At 37.8% G+C, this 20804-nt stretch overlaps 1 protein-coding gene across 2 annotated transcripts in view; it reads left to right on the top strand.

The window, feature by feature from the left end:
• Positions 1–20804, top strand: part of PROS1 (protein S) — a 35911-nt gene that overhangs the window by 2455 nt on the left and 12652 nt on the right. For both annotated transcript variants that reach the window (XM_068909051.1, XM_009675033.2), the window contains exons 2-9: positions 2865–3022; positions 4132–4156; positions 4473–4559; positions 8425–8547; positions 8736–8858; positions 11085–11210; positions 17297–17418; positions 19898–20016. In XM_068909051.1, coding sequence (XP_068765152.1) covers positions 2865–3022; positions 4132–4156; positions 4473–4559; positions 8425–8547; positions 8736–8858; positions 11085–11210; positions 17297–17418; positions 19898–20016 — 883 coding nt within the window. The remainder of the gene's footprint in view (positions 1–2864; positions 3023–4131; positions 4157–4472; positions 4560–8424; positions 8548–8735; positions 8859–11084; positions 11211–17296; positions 17419–19897; positions 20017–20804) is intronic.

Genomic DNA, 20804 nt, shown 5'->3' with positions numbered 1-20804 from the left:
AGACCAGTTGAGTAAAGAAACTAATATTTTCTGTGCGTGAGTACTGAAGTATAAAAATATGGAAGTTATGCTGAGTTACATAAGAGATCTTATTTAAACCCAAAAGTCACAGTCACAGGAAATTACAGTTTAAGAGCAGGCTGCTGTGAGGTAGGTGAATAGACCTATTGTCATTACTTCACTGTGTTCAAGACATGAGGCAGGCAGAGATCTGACATCCCCAAGAACATTACACTTATTTGGGATTTTCTTAAAACTTATTTACAGAAAAAAAATATGAAAATAAGAATGATATAGCTAAACGTCAAAATATAGGATTGTTAAAAGTCAGCTGTGAGTTACGCCTCATCTGCATCACAGAGCCTCCGCCTCAAAGCTCTATCAGCATAGCTGCACTGATAGTACAGCAATGTAAACAAAACCAGCAGAAGAGTTTTTCTGCTTGCATACATACTCTCCCTTTCACAGTCACATACAGTGATGAAAGCTTGTTTCTGTCAGCCTAATCATAGCCATTTGAATTTTATAAGTCTTGAGCCGTTCTAGCAGGGCTTTGTACTGCAGTCTTAGGTTTACTCTCGCTTTACACAATTTTATTATTTTTTATCATTCCTGTTATTTCAGAACAGATGGACCTGCAGGGTCGTTCTTATTAGTCTGCTTTTATGTAATGACAAAAACATACCACTTCTGTGAATTCAATAAAAAACCAACACTGCTACCAACAGTTGGTGAAAAAATACTGCTTTTCAAAGTATTAAAATGTTCTACAGTTAACAAAACATTTTTCTGTGTATGCTTTACAGTATGGCTTAGAGCTCAGAAGAGCTCTTGTGTGGCCCTTCTTGTCCTGCAATCTCCCCACGCTTTTTGCCCATCTCCCATCAGGTGATGTGTTAGTTGTGGTCTCACAGATTGACAGAGAAAAGATCTGGGAAGTCTAGAGTTGGCAGCAGTTTCCAATTTCTTGCCTCTCCAAGTCAGTCTCCTAAAATTATTAAAGAGCCCTTGAGATGTGGATATGACGTATCTTAAGAGCTATGAAATTGGCAAACAGTAGATGAAGAAAGCAAGTTTGAATCAATTCTTTTGTGCCTAGAATATAATTCTGGGAGTGGGGGCCCAGAAAGTAAGATGAGATTTTTCTTTCTCTGAACAGTTTTTTCGTGGATGAATTTTCATCTTACAGTTCTTTTCACTCTTCAGTAAGACCAGCAGGTAGATCTATATATATTAGAAGAAATGAACACTGGAAGACTAGACTGTTTCTGCTCAAATGCTTAGCAGTGGGGAAGTGCACAAGCAGACCTTTCTCTTCTTGCATTTCCAAGCAACTTGCTGTTTGCTCTCTGAGATCAAGGAGTGCTTCAGGACGTTAGTAGGCCAATTTGAAGACAACTAGCTTATTTCACCTCAAATAAATTTAGGGGGCTGTCACAGAAAGATTTCTTCAGGTCGGTATCCAACAGTTCGGAGGACTTCTGTCATTTAATAGACTGCTTTAATATTGTATTTAGGGCAGTATGGTTTCAGTTACACTAAGACTTATCCAGGCTTGAAGTTTTAGGCCTCTTTAGCTGCTCTTTCTGATAAGCTTTATAAATATATTTTTCTTTGCTGTTGAACTGTTGAGTAGCGCACAGACAGTGGGACTTGACTGCTGGTGTGCCTCACAAAGGTGCTCCGGCTTTGAGGTATTATGTATTCACAAACAAGACAGAATTGACCGTCTGCTTGAATTGATCATCTTCTTCATAGACTAGTGATGAATATTTATGTACCTCGTATCTGGCTTGCACTGCAGGTGTCATGACCCTTACACAGTCATGCTAGTCTGAGAAGTTAAATGGTGTGAATGCTGATAAAGGAAAGCCAGGTGTAGAAGTGTGGTGCTCTTTTGTTGACATATGTCAGCCATGCTCCTTAACCCTATGAGCTGGATTTTTTCCAACCGTGCTCATACATTCTTCTCTTGATCCCAAGGAATGTCCAAAAATAAAACAAAACCAATGAGGCAATGATTCCTCAGTCTGATGTAGTTGCTGTTCCTGTAGTATTGTGTGCTGTACAAATTAAAGGCCAGAGGCAAAGTGCTGAGTGTAAATGGAAACCTTTCATTCTTATATCATTTCCCCAACTCACTTCTTTGCTCGTCATTTGCATAAGGGTCGATAAAATAGCAGTAACAAGATACATGAAAATGAAACAATGACACGCAACATGATGGCCATAAAATAATAAAAAAATAGCTAGGATTCTATTTTATCTTTGTAAAATGTAAATGTATATATATATGTTATATAGCTTGCTGTTTCTCAGAAAAAATTCTTGCCTTTTGTTTTGTCCTATACTTCACGGTTCTGAAGAATAAAATGACATGTATGATGATTACAAGTATCAGATGGCTTGATTTTATAAGACATATTTTTAGTCTCACATAATAATATAATAATAAATGAGATCTGAGTATTTACTTCTAGATCACTGAAACAGGTAACTCAAAAGAAGCTTCACAGCATTGCACTTGCCTCTCAGTCACATACCTCACACATCCATGGCTAAAAAAAAGCTTTTCCCTGCATATGACATTTAAACTATACTTCAGGTATAGCACTGCACAAACTTTTTTGGTCACTTCAGATTCTTTTCTTTTGGTCAAGAACAGCTAGTACACATACAGAAAACAGAATCCTGGAATGCTTCTCCTTCTTGCCCACATTTTTCTAAAATTATGGCAAAGAGCCACACCATGACTATGCATTTAGTTCAGATTTTGTGTTATACGCTCACATTTGGTCAGTATTCATAGCATTTTTCAGCTGTTAAAAATAAACAAACAACTACACTCCTTTGTTTCTGCAAAGTTTTATCCCAGCAGTATGCCTCAGAGTTCCTGGTGAGGAAACGTCGAGCAAATTCTTTTATGGAAGAAAGTAAGAAGGGAAATTTAGAAAGAGAATGCATTGAAGAATTATGCAATAAAGAAGAAGCCAGGGAAATCTTTGAGAATAATCCTGAAACTGTAAGTATCTGATGGATATCTGTGAGGAAGGTAGAAGTTTTTGCAGAGGGAAGGGGTTGCAGCACATAGAATTTACACTGCAAAGCTTAAACAAAAACCAAACACAGAGCAAGAACTAGTGTGATACTCTTGTGTACAGAACCTGCACAATTAATAATGAAGACCGTATAAGAACAGAGGCTAGCTAAGTAGATATTATTTTAAAATACGGATCACCAATTTTAGATCACTGTTGTCTGCAAACATTCCACATGGGGGAAGCCTGTTGGCTTCAATTAAAATTTTACACAGAGGATGCATGACAATGCAGCCCTTTTAGTGAAGGGATCGGACGTTTTACTGTAAGCTTTTTTCTAGTGGTGAGAACGCTGCTCCTCAGTGCATTCCCACTGCACATTATTTAATATTAGGCATATTTTATTCAGCTTTGTATGATAAAATAGATATTACTTATAAAGTATGTATGGTTAAAATGAATTTTTATTTTGCAAACTATGCATCAATTCCATGTTCTGTCTTTGATAGCATTGCATGTGTGTGGATATACTGATTGTTAGGACTACATCTTACCTCATAATCAACCATCAGCTGTTTTTAACTATTTCTATTTTAGTAACACTTCGTTTTCTTTTAAATGAGTTACATATGAGATGTTCAACATATTACTTCAGGGTAGTGAGGGGCAGTAATGGAAAAAAGGAGGCTGTTACTGTAGTAAGACTAACATTGGACAACACCCATCCAGAAAGATTGTTTTCAAACAATCATTCACATTCATCAAACAATCATTCATTTCGACACCTAGTTCATTTTCACTGCCTTCACTTTGAACGTCTCATGGAGCGAAATGAAATTCAGTGAGGACCTTAATCTTCCCTCCACTAGTGACTCAGAGGCCTGTTTAATAAATATCGCTGTCCTAACTTAAACAGTGCTGATATAGGTCAAGTTGTCTATATTTTATGAATCAAAGTGATTTTCTTTTTTACTTCTGTTATAGTTATAATAAATATACATTTTAGAATGTGTTCAGTGATATAACTTGTTATAATTCTACCTTAAACCAAATCAGATTTCTCTTATTGTTTACTTTTCTTTTCTCTCTGCAGGAGTATTTTTATCCCAAATATTTAAGTAAGTACAATTCTGGTATATCGTTCACTGCTCTTCTTATTTGTAATACCACTTTTGTTGTTCTAGCCATAGAGCTTGAATGATTTCTTTGCTAATTGTAATGCATAGTAGCTCCTAGGCAGTTCTGTGTGCTTAGATCCCAGCAGAGACGTTCATAAGGTGGGTTTGTGATCAGCTGTCCATAATATGCCCAGACAGTTTTTCTAACTCAAGCTGTGAGAACAGACTCTTTGAAGATGCTGTGCATAAGCTGTTGTAATTTCAGTCTAAATGAGTGTTTGTAGCATAAGCAGATTGTGTGGGTTTGCATTTGCAGGCTGCCTTGCCTCCCATCGAGCAGGGATTTTCAGGGTTATTGCAAGTACTCCAGATTCTCCGGCTGACCTGAGGGCTTGTGTCAATGGTAAGCACTGCTTTTGTATACTTCACCTGCTGCACTCAGACCTAAGTATATGCACTTGCTTGGCTAGAAAGCTATTCACACAGGCAGAAAAAGAAACAAATCTCTGTTTAACTCAGGCAAGCACAATTACCTGGAACAGAAATTCACATAAAAACAACTAAGTGAGACAGCATTTTCAGAGTAAAAGGTGTAAGTAAGTGTTTTTAACTGTGCTCTGGAAAAGAAACATAATTAATTGCAAAATGCTCCCGTTTGTAAAGCTCTTCTAGAAGCATAGGAGAATTTGCTGCCTCAGGCCACTGCCACCCCCTACTATGTCCTGTGCACAATACCAGAGTCTTTAATAATTGTGCATGACTGTTCACATTTAGCTGATCCTGTTTTGTCAGTTAAGGGAACAGACCTTCTGCTTAATTCTCCTCTGTACCACTCTTTGGCCTATAGTTAAAGTATGGCACTTCCTGAAGTGGGTAACATTGCCAGCTGAAGAATTCAAACGTTAGGTAGAAGACACAGTCGTCTTGACTCTAGACATAACGTCATAAAACATGAAATCTGTGGTGTTGCTCAAACATGTAGTTTTTAAGATTATACATTCACAAATACAGTGTGAATAGTATATTTTCTAATAAATTCACAGGAAGCAATCGGTACCATATTCCCTACTTGTTGCAATAGAAACATCTCTCTACAGTTCTTAAACTGTAAGAGCTTGGTTACGTCAAAAGAGTTTTCAGTTAGTTTGAATATACATACTTACCCTAAAGCGTCTGACCCTGTTTTTGTAATTGAAAGCAGCTGAGAACAAAAAAGAAATCCTTAATAATTACACTGCACACGGTCATGGGTGAACATATTTTCCAGATCACTTGGCCAACGTGCCTGCTGTCACAGACTAAAATGGACTCCCATTCATCTTCTCCGTCTTTCTCACTCTCATTAGAGGTCTTGGGAGGAATGGAGTTAGCAGAGTTCTGTGGATGTGCAGTGTTTCTGTATTACTAACCATTTCTCAGTGAGAACAACTAGTTTACTTGATACTCATTTTATTTCTCTCTTTGGGTTCACATTATAAAAATCAAACGAAACAAACTGTTACTACTGGTCAGTCATCAGGAAAAAGGAGAAGTAAGAAGATTATGCGTAAAAATTTCAAAGTTCTCGAAGGCTTGAGTATTCAAAGAAGTTTAGGCAGAGCTTTTCAGGAAGGGATTTACTGCTGAGAAAGTAAGTGGGATTTAAAATTCCCATTAAGAATATATAATGATTTTTTTTTTAAATCATGTTTTCACTGAGACAAACTTTTTGTGATACTGATACCCACAGACTTTTTAATTTTGAAAGTTTTGACTTTCTTTTTGAATTTATTCATTTTTTTGTATTTTCAAAATGATCTGATTTTCCTAATCAAAATTAAATAACTATAATATAATAATTAGTTTATAGTAATCTTCTCAAGGTGAAAAACTAAGCAAACAATGACAATACAAACTTAACAAAAAATAACTTAACTATTTTCATATTTGTCTAAATGATATATTTTAGATTCACAAACACTGACATTTCTGGATAAATGATTAAAAATTATGGAATATTTTGACATTTTTATCCCATTTGGGAAGGAAAAGGAAAATTTTCACAGATCTTCTCTTACACATTTCTGATCCAAGCAGCTATCTAAGCTGCATTTTTGAGTGCCTAAACATCTATATCACATAATTCTGCACACCTGTAACTTCATTTGAAAATAAGCTCTTAAAAATCTCTGTATTTAATATTCACACCGTTCACCGTGACACATTTCATGGGTATCAGATACTCTGAGTGGCAGAGGATAGAGGTACCTCCACACATTCCTGGCCACCTACCCTTCCACTGTAGGCTGAGTAGTTCTTCTAACAGTTAGCCGTTGCCACAGAGGTTTCTCAAAGAGCATCGCTGGATCGTAGGTCAGAAGAAAGCATCCCAGTTGGGAAAAGAGGAACACCAGGCCTCTTTTCAGAACAAATGACTGCTACATTACTGTCCCTTCTGTAGCACATTAATCCTTCATCTGTGGACATTATCTCTTTGTCTATCCATTACTATCCATCCATTTTTGTGTTCCTTCTCCAGTGTATTTCACTGGTTCTCCTTTTCTCGTCTTCCCCAGTTCTCTCTTTTTATGCACTTAATTCACCCCACTCCATCAAATCCTATTTGGCACTGCCAGTCCAACCCATTGTCTTTTTCAGATCACTCTCTCACATGCCCCCAGTGCCTTTTGCTCAGAAACTTTTCCACTCAGTTCTTTTCCTTGGTTGCGCATGCTGAGGGTCAGCTTCCACTTTCTATTATTTACATAATGCTTTGCTTATACCAAGCTTAGTTCACATGCTTGTTCTTGAACCTACAAAAGCAATGAAGGAACAAGAAAGAGGAAAAAGCGTAGGCACTTCCAGAACTGACATTTGGTAATTGCCATGAATTAGCCATACATCAAGCCCATAATTTTTATTTCTTCTGTGCCTGTCCATCTGCACCTGTAACTGGAGTTCTGTGATTTGCAAAACAAATACTACATGTCGTGCAACTGCTATCATGAGATGCGGTATACTTTTGGAGCTTGGCTGGCCTCTGGGGTTTTGGATTTACTTGCAACAGAATCTAATTACAACTAGATTTAATTGACAGATAAAGTAACAACAGATTTCATTAAGCTTTCTTTGTAACAGAAGGGTATACATATTATTAATATGGGTCCCGGTTCTTTTGAATACAGTAAAAAAGATTCAAGGAATCCATTGGAGCCTTATATACAGAATCGCTGTAGGTTTACGTCTACAGGAACACTGACCTTTCATTTCACTTTTCTGAATCTGAACTTCACAAAATCCTTCCTTCTTTTAATTCTGCCATGAATGTTCTGGCAGGACACTACTTTTTCAAAAAAAAGACATTTTAGAGCTTTATAAGAACCTAACTCTAAAGTAAAAACAAGATATATGTAATTTTTGGAGGCCTGCCGGAAAAAGAATCCATAAATCTACCATAAAACCCTGGAAAACTAAATACAAAGATACCTTACATGGCATGCTGATGTAAGATTATGAAAACGGTGGGAAAAGTTAAAAGACATTTATGTATTTTGAGTAGAGCAAAAAAGTGAATTTTGTTGTGCGCCACAAACTGATTTGAGCTTTACTTTCTGAGGGCATGTCAGCATGTATAAAGAGTCCTCAATTGCTCTTTCCATACCAAATTTCAGTTCCTGTCGATGAAATTAGTATATGCGAAAGGTGACAGTATTGGACACTAATGCGTATCCAGTCTGCCCACAGAACCTGCGCAGCTGCAGCCATCATCTGAGGCGTAAGATTCTTTGTGAAGATGACCTCCCTTGAAAAAATAAATTGATCTTTGTATTCTTCAAACTTTGGTTTTTCTACTGAAATTTGTGCTAAGACTCCTGAGATAATGAAGCAGAGTATAGTTCTGTAAAAAGTGAAATAAGTCCTTAAAATGTAATGAAGTATCAAGCCTACATTTGGTCACAGCTTTCAGGGATTAACATGGTTTAGTGAGCCATTTGTTTTCTAGTTTTTTCTCTTTGGCAAAGAAAAAGTACTAGTGTTGGTGATACTGTCTCTGGATTAGTTTTAGAAGGTGCGGTGTGTCATGGTGGGTTTTTTTTGTTTATTTTTGACACTTGCTGATTTTTACTAACAGAATTAGTAGGGAGGTTGTTATATGCTTGATCTCATGCGTCAAACTCTTTCCTTTCTTATGAAAGTTTCCTGTGAGAGGACAAAAAGACAACTAAGCTGACCACTGAGGAATAAAATCATCCAAATAACAAATATTTCCAATGTTTTCCCTCCCGCAGAAATTTCAAACCAGTGTAGCCCTCTGCCATGCCATAGAGATGGATATAAGGACTGCATAGATGGACAAGCCAAATATACATGTGTCTGTAAACCAGGATGGCAAGGAGAGAAATGTGAAGAAGGTATAGTCTCTACTGTCATTATGGTGATAGTTCTCAGGGACACAGTTACAGTTGTTCTAGTATTATTGAATAGTATCAGATGTTTAAGAATACCTACACATACAGTTGGTTAATGAATCCCTTTAATTAATGAATGAATTAATGAATGAATCTTTAATTAATGAATTTTTATTTTGTTTTCCTTCTAGATATAAATGAATGTGAAAACATAAATGGAGGTTGTAGCCAACGCTGTTCTAATTTACCTGGAAGCTACCGCTGTTTATGTGAAGATGGTTACTTTATGCATTCAAATAAACAAGATTGCAGAGGTAGGAAGTGACTTAAGGAGAACATTGTTACGTGACAGTACATTGCTTGTAAACTAGAAAGGAAAGAATTTATGCTGGTACTTCCATAAGTGCTCTGAGTCAACAGCAGCTAACATTGCCTCTGAAAGAAGCAGTCCTGATCCAACCTGCCTACTCATCCCACCTCTTGCCTTACACCACCACAAGCATTTGTGTAACCATGTAGCGAACCAGATCAAGGAACTGCGATAGGTCAAAACCAACCCAGGGTCAGGGGAAAGCTAGATACAAGATTCTGCTTCATTGCTAAGAGGTGTGTAAAGCTGAGCAAATCTAGGCTCATTAACTACTTACCAAGGTGTATTTGTTTCAGTCACTAACCAGTTTCACGTAGCCTTTAAGCATGCTGAAACAAGAATCTAAATTGGTGGGACCAGGTAACACTCTTACAACAGAAATCCTGTCTGGCAAATGGTGGTGCAGGCTGAATCTCCTCTTAATTTGTGATGCTCTTCTTTTGGGAGTTTGTAAGTTCATTGGAGAAGAAACTATTAATAAATCTGAAAATGCTCTTCATAGAAGAAAAAAAGTACTCAGCCAGCATGATGTTTTTCTTACAGGAATGTGTCTGTACTATCGACCATGACCTCCACGCTTCCTTCTATTCCAGATAAGGTTATGTAATAACATAAGCAACAATTCTTCCTGCAGAGTTAGAAAAAGTGCAACCTCACTTAATTTTTAACATCATATATTTCATTGCTGAACAATGCCAACAGTTTTGGATAACATCAAATTATTTAAGAGACTAGGCTTTGAGGATATCTTCCACTGTTGCCTCTTTTAGTGGATATATTTTTGTGAATGAATAGTTTCAAGAGAAATTCCAGAAGAATCAGAGATAGCTGTTGTGTCAAAAAGAGCAGGCAGATAAGTTGGTTAGCCTTTCAGCAATTCTTGGATAGATACTGGAAAAGCTGGTGTTAAAAAAAAAAAAAAAGATAGACATATATTACTATAGGTCTTAATTTGGTTCAAAGAGGCAAGAGTCTAGGTGCCAGTGTAATTCTTTGCAAAAGTTTCAGTGTAGCACAATGCTTGGCTAAAAAGAATGAACATTATATAGAATCAATAAGTAACATACAAAGTAGAAGAACCAGCTAACTGATCTCAAAAAATATTTCTCAGTGAGATGATTATTTAATGGGGATATTTCTAGTGGCGCTTTACAAAAATTAACGGTAAGGCCAGCTCTGTTCACTGTTTTCACTAGTGACATAAGCAAAAATGTGAGTAGTGATCATTCAAAGACTGGCAAATTGGTAAATTAGAGTGAGGACTAAGCAGCCAAAGTGCTGTTTAGGTCATCTGATAAACTGGATTACATCCAGGCACAAAATTATGCATTTAGGAATTTGGAGTGCATATCAGAACTGCAGAAAAGTAGAAGCTTTGACTCCAGAAAAGGTTTTGTGAGTCCAGCAAGCAAGTAGCAGAACCTGCGCTCCCAGTGCACTGTTGTTTCTGCAACCACCACAAAACCATGGAGAAAACTGAAATGATCTTTTCACATACAAGTGGGAATTGAAGTACTTCCCGAAAACTGATATTGTTCTGTCTACAAGACATTTAGTAAGATTGATACCATATGCTGCCTCCAGTTGCAGAATCTGCATTTTGAAAATGACATTGAAAAATTGGAAACAACACTGAAGATGGATACTAAAATGATTTGAGGGATGGAGGGACAGTGAGAGACTTGTACACCTGTTAATATAGCCAATTAGAAGAAGACTGTGAGATGAACTGATTGTAGCACGTAGGAATATCTGATAGGATTACCTCTTCTTGTCTTTCTGCATGTCTTTTTCTAAGATATGCTTTTATTTTGCGGTCTTGCTTATTTTATAGGAAATTTGTGGACTGTGTTTCTCTTTTACCTTTTTAGACATGTATCCCTTTTCCTGTTATCCACAAAAAACACAAGAGAATGTGAAAGGTAGGCAGGCAGAGAAATCACTTTTCAGTGAGGAGGAGATAAATGCTATTCAGAGTCATCTGGAAATCTTTATTGCTGTAGGTAAACTGCTGTGAAAGCATGTTAAACCTAGGAAGAAAGACCTAATTTGGCAGCCTTCTTCACGATCCCCTGTTCCCTGTCCAAGTTCTCATGATCTTGGATAGGGGTCAGGATAAAAAGTTGTGCAAGCGAGCAATTTGTTTTTAATAACTTGTTTGTATTTCTAGATATAAATGAATGTGTGCTACGTCCAAACATCTGTGGGACAGCTATCTGTAAGAATACCCCTGGGAAATATGAATGTGAATGTGCAGAAGGCTACACATATAATTCAACTTCCAAGAACTGTGAAGGTATATCTTTTGTTTATTTATTTTTTAATTCATTGCTGTAGCAAACTCCAACATCTCTTGTAGTGGTGTATTTTACTAATCTTCATATTGTCTATTGCAATATGACTCAAGTGTTGGTTCTTTTAGGGGGTTGATCAGGCTGTGCTACATACATGCTATATGCTGCCATGACCTACTCACAGATCTTGGAGGGTTAAGGTATACTCCCCTGTGTCCTGTTGTATGCCAGATACTTTCTCAGTTCATAGGAGGTCTCTTGTCTCAGCAGAGAAGACTTTCTGTCCGTGCAGAACTCTTGCATGGTTATGTCTCAAACCAGTTAGCATATTTCTTTCAGATAACTTGGAGCAATGTGTTGGGGATCTGAACACAACTAGAGTGTCTGTTTCAAGCATGGTTACACCCGTAAGGATGGAATATTTGATGTCAGACACTTTGATATAAATCCCTAACTCAAGTGAGGTTATGGTAAAAGCAAATAGAAATAGTAGTTATTTGCCATTTCCAAACTAGGTAAGAAAATTAGGAAGACTTAGAAAGACACAACTACCAGAAATGAAAACCATGCTTAACCTATTTGACTTGAGGAAAACCTAAAAAGCTTCTCCTTATCCACATAGCCAAGGGCTTAATCTTTTGTGCTTTGTAGGTCTGTATGTTTCAGATAGGTCCATGAAAGAAATTTCCACGGGGGTCAGTGAATCCCTTTTAAAATGATATTCAGGCATCTAACCTTCCCTGGGGTATCCTGTTACTTTGGAAAATAACAGCTTTAGGGTGAACTGACCTCTGTACCAGGCTGGGAGTGACAGCATGACAGTCATATGAAAGATTTGTTATAAGGATCCCATATTTGAAATGAAAACCATTTTTCCACATCTAGAAAAATACTATGAAAGGAGCAGCTGCACCAAAAGAGTCTTTCCTTAAGAATATTCTTTTCTTAAGTGAAAATCTGGAAGAAGGAACCTTAAGACAAAAGTCGTATAACAATTACAACAAAGTTGAAAAATACCAATAGCTAGTGGTAAAGTGGCAAGAAGCCATTATCACAGAGACCATTATAAAATAACATTTTTAAGTATTTAAAGTATTTGCAGAATTGTCCTAGAGTAGATTTTAATTATCTCTGCCAATTAAACTTTTTGTATGTTTAATACATACATCAGAAATTAAATTTCAGTTATAGAAGAGATGTATGAGCTCTTAAAGCTTTATTACGGAATGCAATTTTTTACTTCCCCCATTTCAGAAATACATATCAGTGACCGAGTTTTAACTAAAACACTGCCTTTATGTTCTTGCCCCAAAAGAGTCAAAAGTAGTTACGAATCTTTTGGTCCATGCCTTTTCATTCAGCTTGCTGATGACAAAACTTCATACAGTGATAAAGATTACAAAATCAGACTTCTGCTCTTCTTTATCCAGTTACTATGGAACTAAAAATGTTACTGACAGAATTTTGTGTCCCTTTTACATGCATTGGAATGAGAAAGACCTCACACTAATTAACCTCATTTCCTCCCCTCTCACTATTCCCCGCAGATACATGGGTTGCATCAAATAATTGAATTTATTTTTTTTCTGAAATTGGGATCCCAGAAGGTTGCCAGATGCAGACATTAAAAGCAGCAATGTCTTACCTCCTGGAAGGAAGATAATGCTGCTAAGCTTTCAGACCTCGTTATGACCACATTAAGTGAGTCACCAAATCCTATCTAAGGACAAGATTGTGCAGATAGACAGAAATTAGCTTTTCATTGTTATGTTGCATGTGGGTGGCCAAACTGAATCACACTTACTAGAAAAATTAGTTTTACATACATTTATACACACTTATGTCTATGATGGCAGATGCAACAGAGAGGAATTGAAAATATTTTTTTCACTGATTCTTAGGAGAAGGTTGCTGCAGTAGTTTTTCATCCCCACGTTCTGGAAGATGCCATCAGTGGAAGATATCTGTACAATACAGTGTTTGTTTCACAGAAATCACACCAGTTTAGATATAGAATCTGTTTATCTTCTTCTGACTACCTTTTCAACATCCTAACACAAAATGTAGCAGAGGGAATAAGAAGTATGCGTATTGTGCCACAAGGGCCTGGCTTGCAGTTAGCATCTAGGAGGCAAACTAAGCCTATGTTTTAAGGAATGACCTAAATATTTTGCATCTCTTTACCCCATACCCCTCTTCCTTTTCCTAAAGAAGCATCTTCTCCTAAAGAAACAACAAGTTAAACAGCACAGAGTATGCCTGTATTTCAGGTATTAATCCATAGTCTGAAAATTTGAGATGGGGAATTAGCCTTTCCCCTTCCCACATGAATTAACATGCTCAGAACCCTGCTTATCCACATCCATGCTCTGGGGAAATCACCATTTTTCCCTAGTGTTGTATAGAGCAACCCCCTTCTAGGACACAACTGGCAGTTCCTTTGTGGCTTATTTTATCATACCTTAGCAAGTCATCCAAAGCAGCAAATTATTTTAGGCTTCCACTGAAAATAGCCGTATGAACCCAGCATGCTGCTCAGGATCATGAGTTTATATGAGAAGCTTCTCCTGCCTGTTTTATGATGTGGGACTGACATTTGGAGAGATCTGTGGGAAGCCTTTGGAATAGCACAATGCAGAGATGTTGAATACATCTTGAAAGAAAAAAAGCAGGATAGTTATAGCATATGTGATTTAAAAAACTCCAAAAAACCTGCTCCCCACCTCGCTGTGCAAGTCAGCATTTTTGTAGCAGGGCAATTAGCTCTGCACAGTGAGATCCTGCCATTTGGACTGATGAGGGATTCCAGAACGCCTGCGGAGAAATGAGAATTTTGTACCTATGCAAGAAACTTGCCTATCCCTTCGGTGCTCTAGTACACACTAGAGGGAGACCTTACTTTTGAGCAGTAGATTGATATCGGTAATGGAAATTGACACCCCAGACTGATGCAAGTCTGTGAGTAATTGGTTTAATGATAGAAATTTATCTGTCAAGCAGTGTGTAATAAGCTTTCATAATACCTTCATAAGCCTCTGTTTATCTACAGGCTCTGGCCCAAGGAATATGCGTGAAATAACTCCTACTTTCAGAGAATGCAACACGCAGATTTACATTAATGCTGCTGATTATCCAGTGCTTATAGTTTTGTTTTTCTACTGCTACGTGTTCATGTACTGAAAGGAGTACAAGATCTTTCACAGAGAACAAGTCTCCTAAAATGTCTATACAGAGCCATACCCCTATACAGGGCCTGAAAAGAAAGGTGCTTCTGAAAAAGTACTCCAGTTCAGGGTCTTGCTCCCCCTCAGAATCTCTTGGCTGCCATTCCTCTCAAGAGGTTTTGAGTGGCGCATTTCCTTTTACATCTCCACTATTGCTTTTTTTGTTTCTTGTCCTCTGTAACATCATCCATGTCCTCAGACTTAAGTGGGTTTTAAGATCCCAAAATGATCATAATGGGAATGAAAGATACTTTTCTAAAACCAGGCAGAGTAAGGAAGGACAGAGGAAGAATTCTTCTCACCTAGAGCACAGTGTGAGTAGGCTACATTTTGGAATTTATCATTGCCTCATTTGCAAGTTTGATCGGATGTGAAAATATAGTAAAACTAAAAAAAAAAAAAAGCAGCTGATGACATTGTAACACATTGTTTGTAGCCTGTCTTAATTTTAAATGGACATCAGATTGCCAGTCAGCAGAAATTATTACAAAGTGGCTTTCACAGCAGAACCTCTTTCACCAAGCTGAGCTTGCAATCTGTATCAGGTTAGGCAACCCATCAAGGCCATAAACACTTTGACTCTTACTAAATGGAAGAGTACACATGCCAAACAATAGAGAGGTCATCTAAGCATAAACGGAGGAAACGAAGGGGTCAATCTCTTAGCAAAATTTGTTCTACCAATTGACAGAAATACTGCTGCAGGACTGATTTGTAAGCATTGTGCCCCAGGCGTACAGAAAGAAGTTGGGGCAAGCTTCTGAAATAAGCACTTAAATGTGGCAACCCACCCCAGTATCTTATTCCTCTAAGTACTACAGGTGGCAAAGGCCAAAATGAATGAAACAGGGCTTAAGCCATCAGCAGCGGGTTGGTAATTTATACCTGCAGGAGTTTCTACAAGTATATATACATGCAGAGTATACCATTTTAGTAGCGAAGCTTTCTCAAATCTGACCAAAAATAAAACTTAAAACTGACCAACATTCTCCACTGAAGAGACTATGTAATTTCAGACACAATTTAATTTGTACGTTCATTTTTTTTAAAAGTAATTCCAGTTATGGTAATGCAACAGCACAAAACATCTGCAAAACATCAAGTCAACCTGAAGAAACATTATTACTGTACTTCTATATAAGCAATTCGTTTTACCCTTTTAGCTGATGTTTTGGATGCACATTTGAATGAACAGAGGGAAGGAGCTTGTAGCCTTTTCTGCAGCTACCTACATAAGATCAGTTAGAACCCGAACAATCCAAAAAGCCACAGTCATCAACTTTCCAGTAATTTCTCAGGAAATCTCTTCCAGTATATATCAAAACTTTCCTCAGAACAGGCAAACATGGCAGGCAGCACTTGCTGGTTAAAGATTTGAGGTCTTCTACTTGTTTTTAAAACCCAACGTATCCTCAGAGAATTCTCCTAGAATAGGCAATGGAACAGCGTGCAAAGCAGTTGGTCTGCATCCACTGTTTTTAAAAGTACCATAATCACGTGCAGAGAACGCCCCACAAGAACCTTGTCGCTGTTCCGATCCTCACCTCCTTCCTTCCAGGAAAAGGAACTCTCTTTTAGCAAAACAGAAGCAAGGGAGATGGTGAAGTTGGCTGTAGAGTGCTAAAAAATACCACGTTGAGTTCTGCACAGCTTGAACATACTACAGAGTTAATACTAGGTTTCTGTAGTAGAACACCTGAGACACCTGATATGCTTCTAGCATGCCATTGCAATCCTGCAGATACCCAAACTCACTGAGCTAGTTCAAACTGGCATTGGAACTCACTTTTGGAAAATAGAAAAAAAAATATCCAAACCACTCTGTTATATTCCATCAGCTTGCTACATGATAGGAGATGATTCTCAGCTTGGTAGAGCAGAGGTAAGCTATCACTTTGGAGGAGCAGTGACTCAGAACAGTCACTGTTCAGTAGTCTACATGAAGAGCGAACATGAAAGTTTGGTATCACAAGGCTATATAAAGAAGGGAAATGCAACTCGCTGAGATCAGAGGGTAGAATGGGAGATGAGCAGGAGGAGGTGGGACTTACGTGAACACCACGAGAAGGACTGCATTTGACTCCTGTAGTTCACAGCTCGCACAACCACACTGCAGAAAAGCTGACATAGCATGTGGCTGGACCTTGAGCAGAACTTGTGAGTTTTGGCTGTATTTTGTTTCTTTAGAAATGTAACAGCTACAGAAGCCTTTCACACAACCTTTCATTTCTAAATTATTTATTGCATACAGCCTACAAAATAGAAAATGGTTTAGCTTATTCACAGATGCATTTTGCTGTTACTCAAGTTTGATAGGTCTCCACAAATAGATGTTGCCTGAAACTTAGTTTGAGATTACTGTATGTCATTTTAAGGAATATTTTGCCCTCAGAGATCATTTTGGCCTTATGTGAATAAAGCCTGTACCTTCTCCAGCTACTTGCCATACATACTCTTAATACTCTAACTTTGAATGCCATCTACAGGGAAAGGAAGAGGTCTGACCCAGAATGGCATTTCTGCCATAAACGGTAGTGATTTATGGAGGTCTCTTCCACTAATTCACCACCCTTCAGGTCAGCTTTTTACTGCCTCACAAATCAGACCAAATTTTCCCCAGCACTGCACACAAGGCATCTATCAGATTACTAGGGCTTATACACCCAGAAAGTATCTAGACTGTAAATTTTAAATAGGAGACATCCATTAGCATTAGGTTAGGTTAGCAGCAGTCACCTACTGTATTCTTCTTACGCCGGAGAATGCATCTTGTCCATTATTGCATTAATTTAATGTGTTTGTTTTCAGTCTATACCATGAATTCTCTGAATAAATCTCCTTCTGTACACTTCCATTCCTCCTAGATATTGATGAATGTGCTGAAAATATTTGTGCTCAACTTTGTGTAAACTCTCCAGGAAGTTATAGCTGCTATTGCGATGGCAAGAAAGGCTTCAAGCTTTCTAAGGACATGAAGAATTGTGAGGTAAAACTGCACTATATAAAATTCCATGGGCAAAAGCATGTAGTTGGATATTGCTTTATGACAGGGTGTGTTAGATTAGGGAAAACAGAAAACCGTTTGAGAACTCATCCAAAATTGCTGAGAAACTGCTGGGGACTCTAAGTTGTGGTTTGGCTCACGAAGCAGACCCAGTAGGGATTTGGATGCCATTCAGTTTATGCATGCTCACTTTCAGGAATCCTGTCAGGAGATGCCTGCCTTGGCCAGTCTTTTTTATTCCCTTGCTGCTACCAAAATAAAAGCCCCAGCTTTTTCCTGTCAAAGAAGTAATTCCTATCCGGCTTACTCAGAGCCAGAATACTCTATTTGTCCATATGTTCCCAGGTTTTCTGTTGACCGCACAAAAGGTTTCACTCACTTTAAGAATTACTCTGTGCTTTGCTAGTTGAAAAAAAATGCATTTTTTTCCCACAGTTCGGATCTGCCATAACTTAAGAAAAAGCCCTTGGTAATATTTGCCCATGGAGAGCATGTCACAGCCAAAATGGACTCTTCTTACTCAGTTTGAACATTGCACTTTTTAGTAACAGAAAATTTGGAACTCCAGAGAATCCCAGTGAAAGGATTTTCTGTATATACTTTGAAAGTTTCAAGCAGGCTGAGACTTGTTATTTGAGATAAGCACAGATAACTTCCAGCAAAAAAACCCACAACTCTAACACAGTATAATAAAATTGGGCTTGAACTGTAGAAACAAGGTCTGGCACTGCACTATTATGTATTTATTAAAATTTTTCTACTCTCTAAAATTTAATATCTGAACAACACTGGGAGTCATTGCATTTCCTGTTGCTTATTTGTGGAGTAGGAAGAGCATCTTCTAGCCTCGTCACATATTATCTTTCAATACTGCTGTTTCAAAAGTGATTAAGCATGTATCTGGAAGTTAGTTTCAGAGACTGGTCATACTGGCGGACATAAAAATGCAGTGGACAGCATTCAGGAGGAATGCTTGTACTTCTAAAGAGATTGCTGCATCATGAGTATACAAGTCAGAGTTTGGGAATGTTAATCATTAACAGTTTACCAGACTACCAATCCAGCATGTTTTGAAAATAGAAGAGCCTTTCACACCTATTCTTGTTGATTCTTTTCTGTAGAATGGGTACACTGCCATGATACAAAAGATATACAAGAGGTGTCTTGAGGGATAACTTTAGGTTAGAAAGGCTCTCAGGCTCCTACTAGTAGTTGGTGAGACAGGTACTCTGAACCACATTCTGCAAGAGCCTTTCCACCTCTCCAAATGCAGAGGCTAGTTCCCTGTACATAAAGGAAGTCCAAGTACTTCCTTTAGTGTCAGAGTAAAAGTATAGTGTCATATCAAAAGTATATATACTTGAATTTTGGCAACTGTTTCACAAAAAAAAAAAAAATCAAAAAAAAAAAAAAAGGCTGTAGCGCTTTAGAGTGGATAGCTGACCGAATTCAATTTACTGAATGTTTTACCAGCTTAAACTTACATAACATGTAAAACATACATTATCCCTGGATATAAGGATCTCTTTGTTCACTGCTGAAATACAGAAGCTGTGTAAAGCTTCAGGTACCTTAATGCCTGAAACAATATAAGCGCTAAAATTTTCTTCTGATTGGGGCGGCAGCTAGCTGACTGTTAATATTCACATTGGACTGTGGCTAGAGCATTAGGATTAATTCCACTTTCACGTACTGCTGGGGGACCTTTAGTTGCCACAAATACTTAGCACCTCTCCTTTAACAATTTTCCTGAGAATATAAATTAAGAGCTTCATATCCCCACTAACAGTTTGCAGAAATACTAGTTCAGTGTTACTCCAGCAGGAAGTGTGCTGCTGATTGCATCAACATCCCTTTCCACAGCTCACATAAGAAGTGCATAAAAGGAGCAGCCAAACTGAAAGATTTTCTATTAATGTAGTACTAAATCCACTTGTAATTGTTACTTTGATATGAGTTATTCATAGTTGAACAATCTGTAGTACTATTAGAATTGTTTACTTGGAATACAGTATTAATAAATGAAAGAATGTCTTATTTCTTTTATTTCTTATTTTATTTAAATCTGCTTTGGGCCCATTTCTTGGGGAATAATGGAACCCAGCAGAATCCAAACAGGAGGTGTCATAGGACCTTAGTGAGAGGAAATGGCCTCAGGAAAGACTGGAGGCCCTAACGTCTTGATTCAAGTATTAAATATTTAAATACTAGCTGAAGTCTGTCAGAACTGTTTTTCAACCTGAATTATCCTCAGACAACTTCAATACATGGACACACCAACCCTTGCCACCCAGAACTCCGCAAATCACACCACTCTTTGTACTTAAGTATTCAGATAAAAAAAAAAATAGTAAGCCATTGCTTTAGAAGAATAGGACAGGCTAATAGCAAAGAACAGAAGGTGCTTCATGAAATTCTGCAGTGCAGAGTTGACTGCTTTTTTCTTCTCCGTTATTTCCAGCCTGTTCCTGTGTGTATCCCACTGAACCTTGAAAAGAATTATGAACTGCTTTACCTGGCAGAACAATTTATAGGGATTCCTGTTCTGTACTTAAAGTTTAAATTGCCAAACGTCACCAGGTAAGCATTTGCTATTGATAGACGTATGGGATGGAAGTTACGAGCACTTGTTCCCATTAATTTTTTCAAGGTGCAGAAAGAGTGCACTGCATGCATGAATCATATCACCATCTCTCCAGTGGTTAAAATATCTGTGTATGGAGAATGCATTAAGTGAATTTCTTGCATATACTAGCACTTAGAGGAAGCTGGCATCATTTGAAAGAGGGCAGACAAGAGTAATGAGTCTGGAGTCAGTGTATAGCATCTCTTATTGATAATACTCTATCCTTGAGCCACCAGCATAAACAGACAGCAGCTTTCTTGCATGGTAAAACTGAAGGGTTTCTTCCAGATACCTCAGAAGCAGGTAGGAGGCAGTAGCAGATGTATCCCAGACAGGCAACAGCACTCAGCTAGAGCAGACATGCTCCGTTGGCATTTGAACATGATCACATCGATGAATAAAAAAAAGTTGAAATCATCCAACCATTACAGTCCAAGTTACTGATGCTGTTGTAGTAAGAAGCGTGTGGACTGGGAGAAGAGAGAATTCAAAGTGATCCAGGCTTGAATGGGCAAAAAAAAAAAAAAAGGGAGAGGGTTGATTGCAGCAGGTATAATACAGATTATATAAAGGTCCCATGGATGGATGGAGAAGAGAGCAAAAGATTGGTGCTTCTTCATGTACTTTGTGCTATTCTTCCTTTGAAGAAAAGAGCTGGTGTTGGGGAAGATGGGAGACAGTGATACAGGCACAGGAAGACATTTAGAATTTTCATCATAAGATTCAGATGTTACAGGAAAAA

Source organism: Struthio camelus, chromosome 1 (genome assembly GCF_040807025.1).
Source record: "Struthio camelus isolate bStrCam1 chromosome 1, bStrCam1.hap1, whole genome shotgun sequence".
Classification (NCBI taxonomy): domain Eukaryota; kingdom Metazoa; phylum Chordata; class Aves; order Struthioniformes; family Struthionidae; genus Struthio; species Struthio camelus.
Note: the sequence above shows the minus strand (reverse complement) of the source record. Positions and strands in the feature narration are given on the sequence as shown.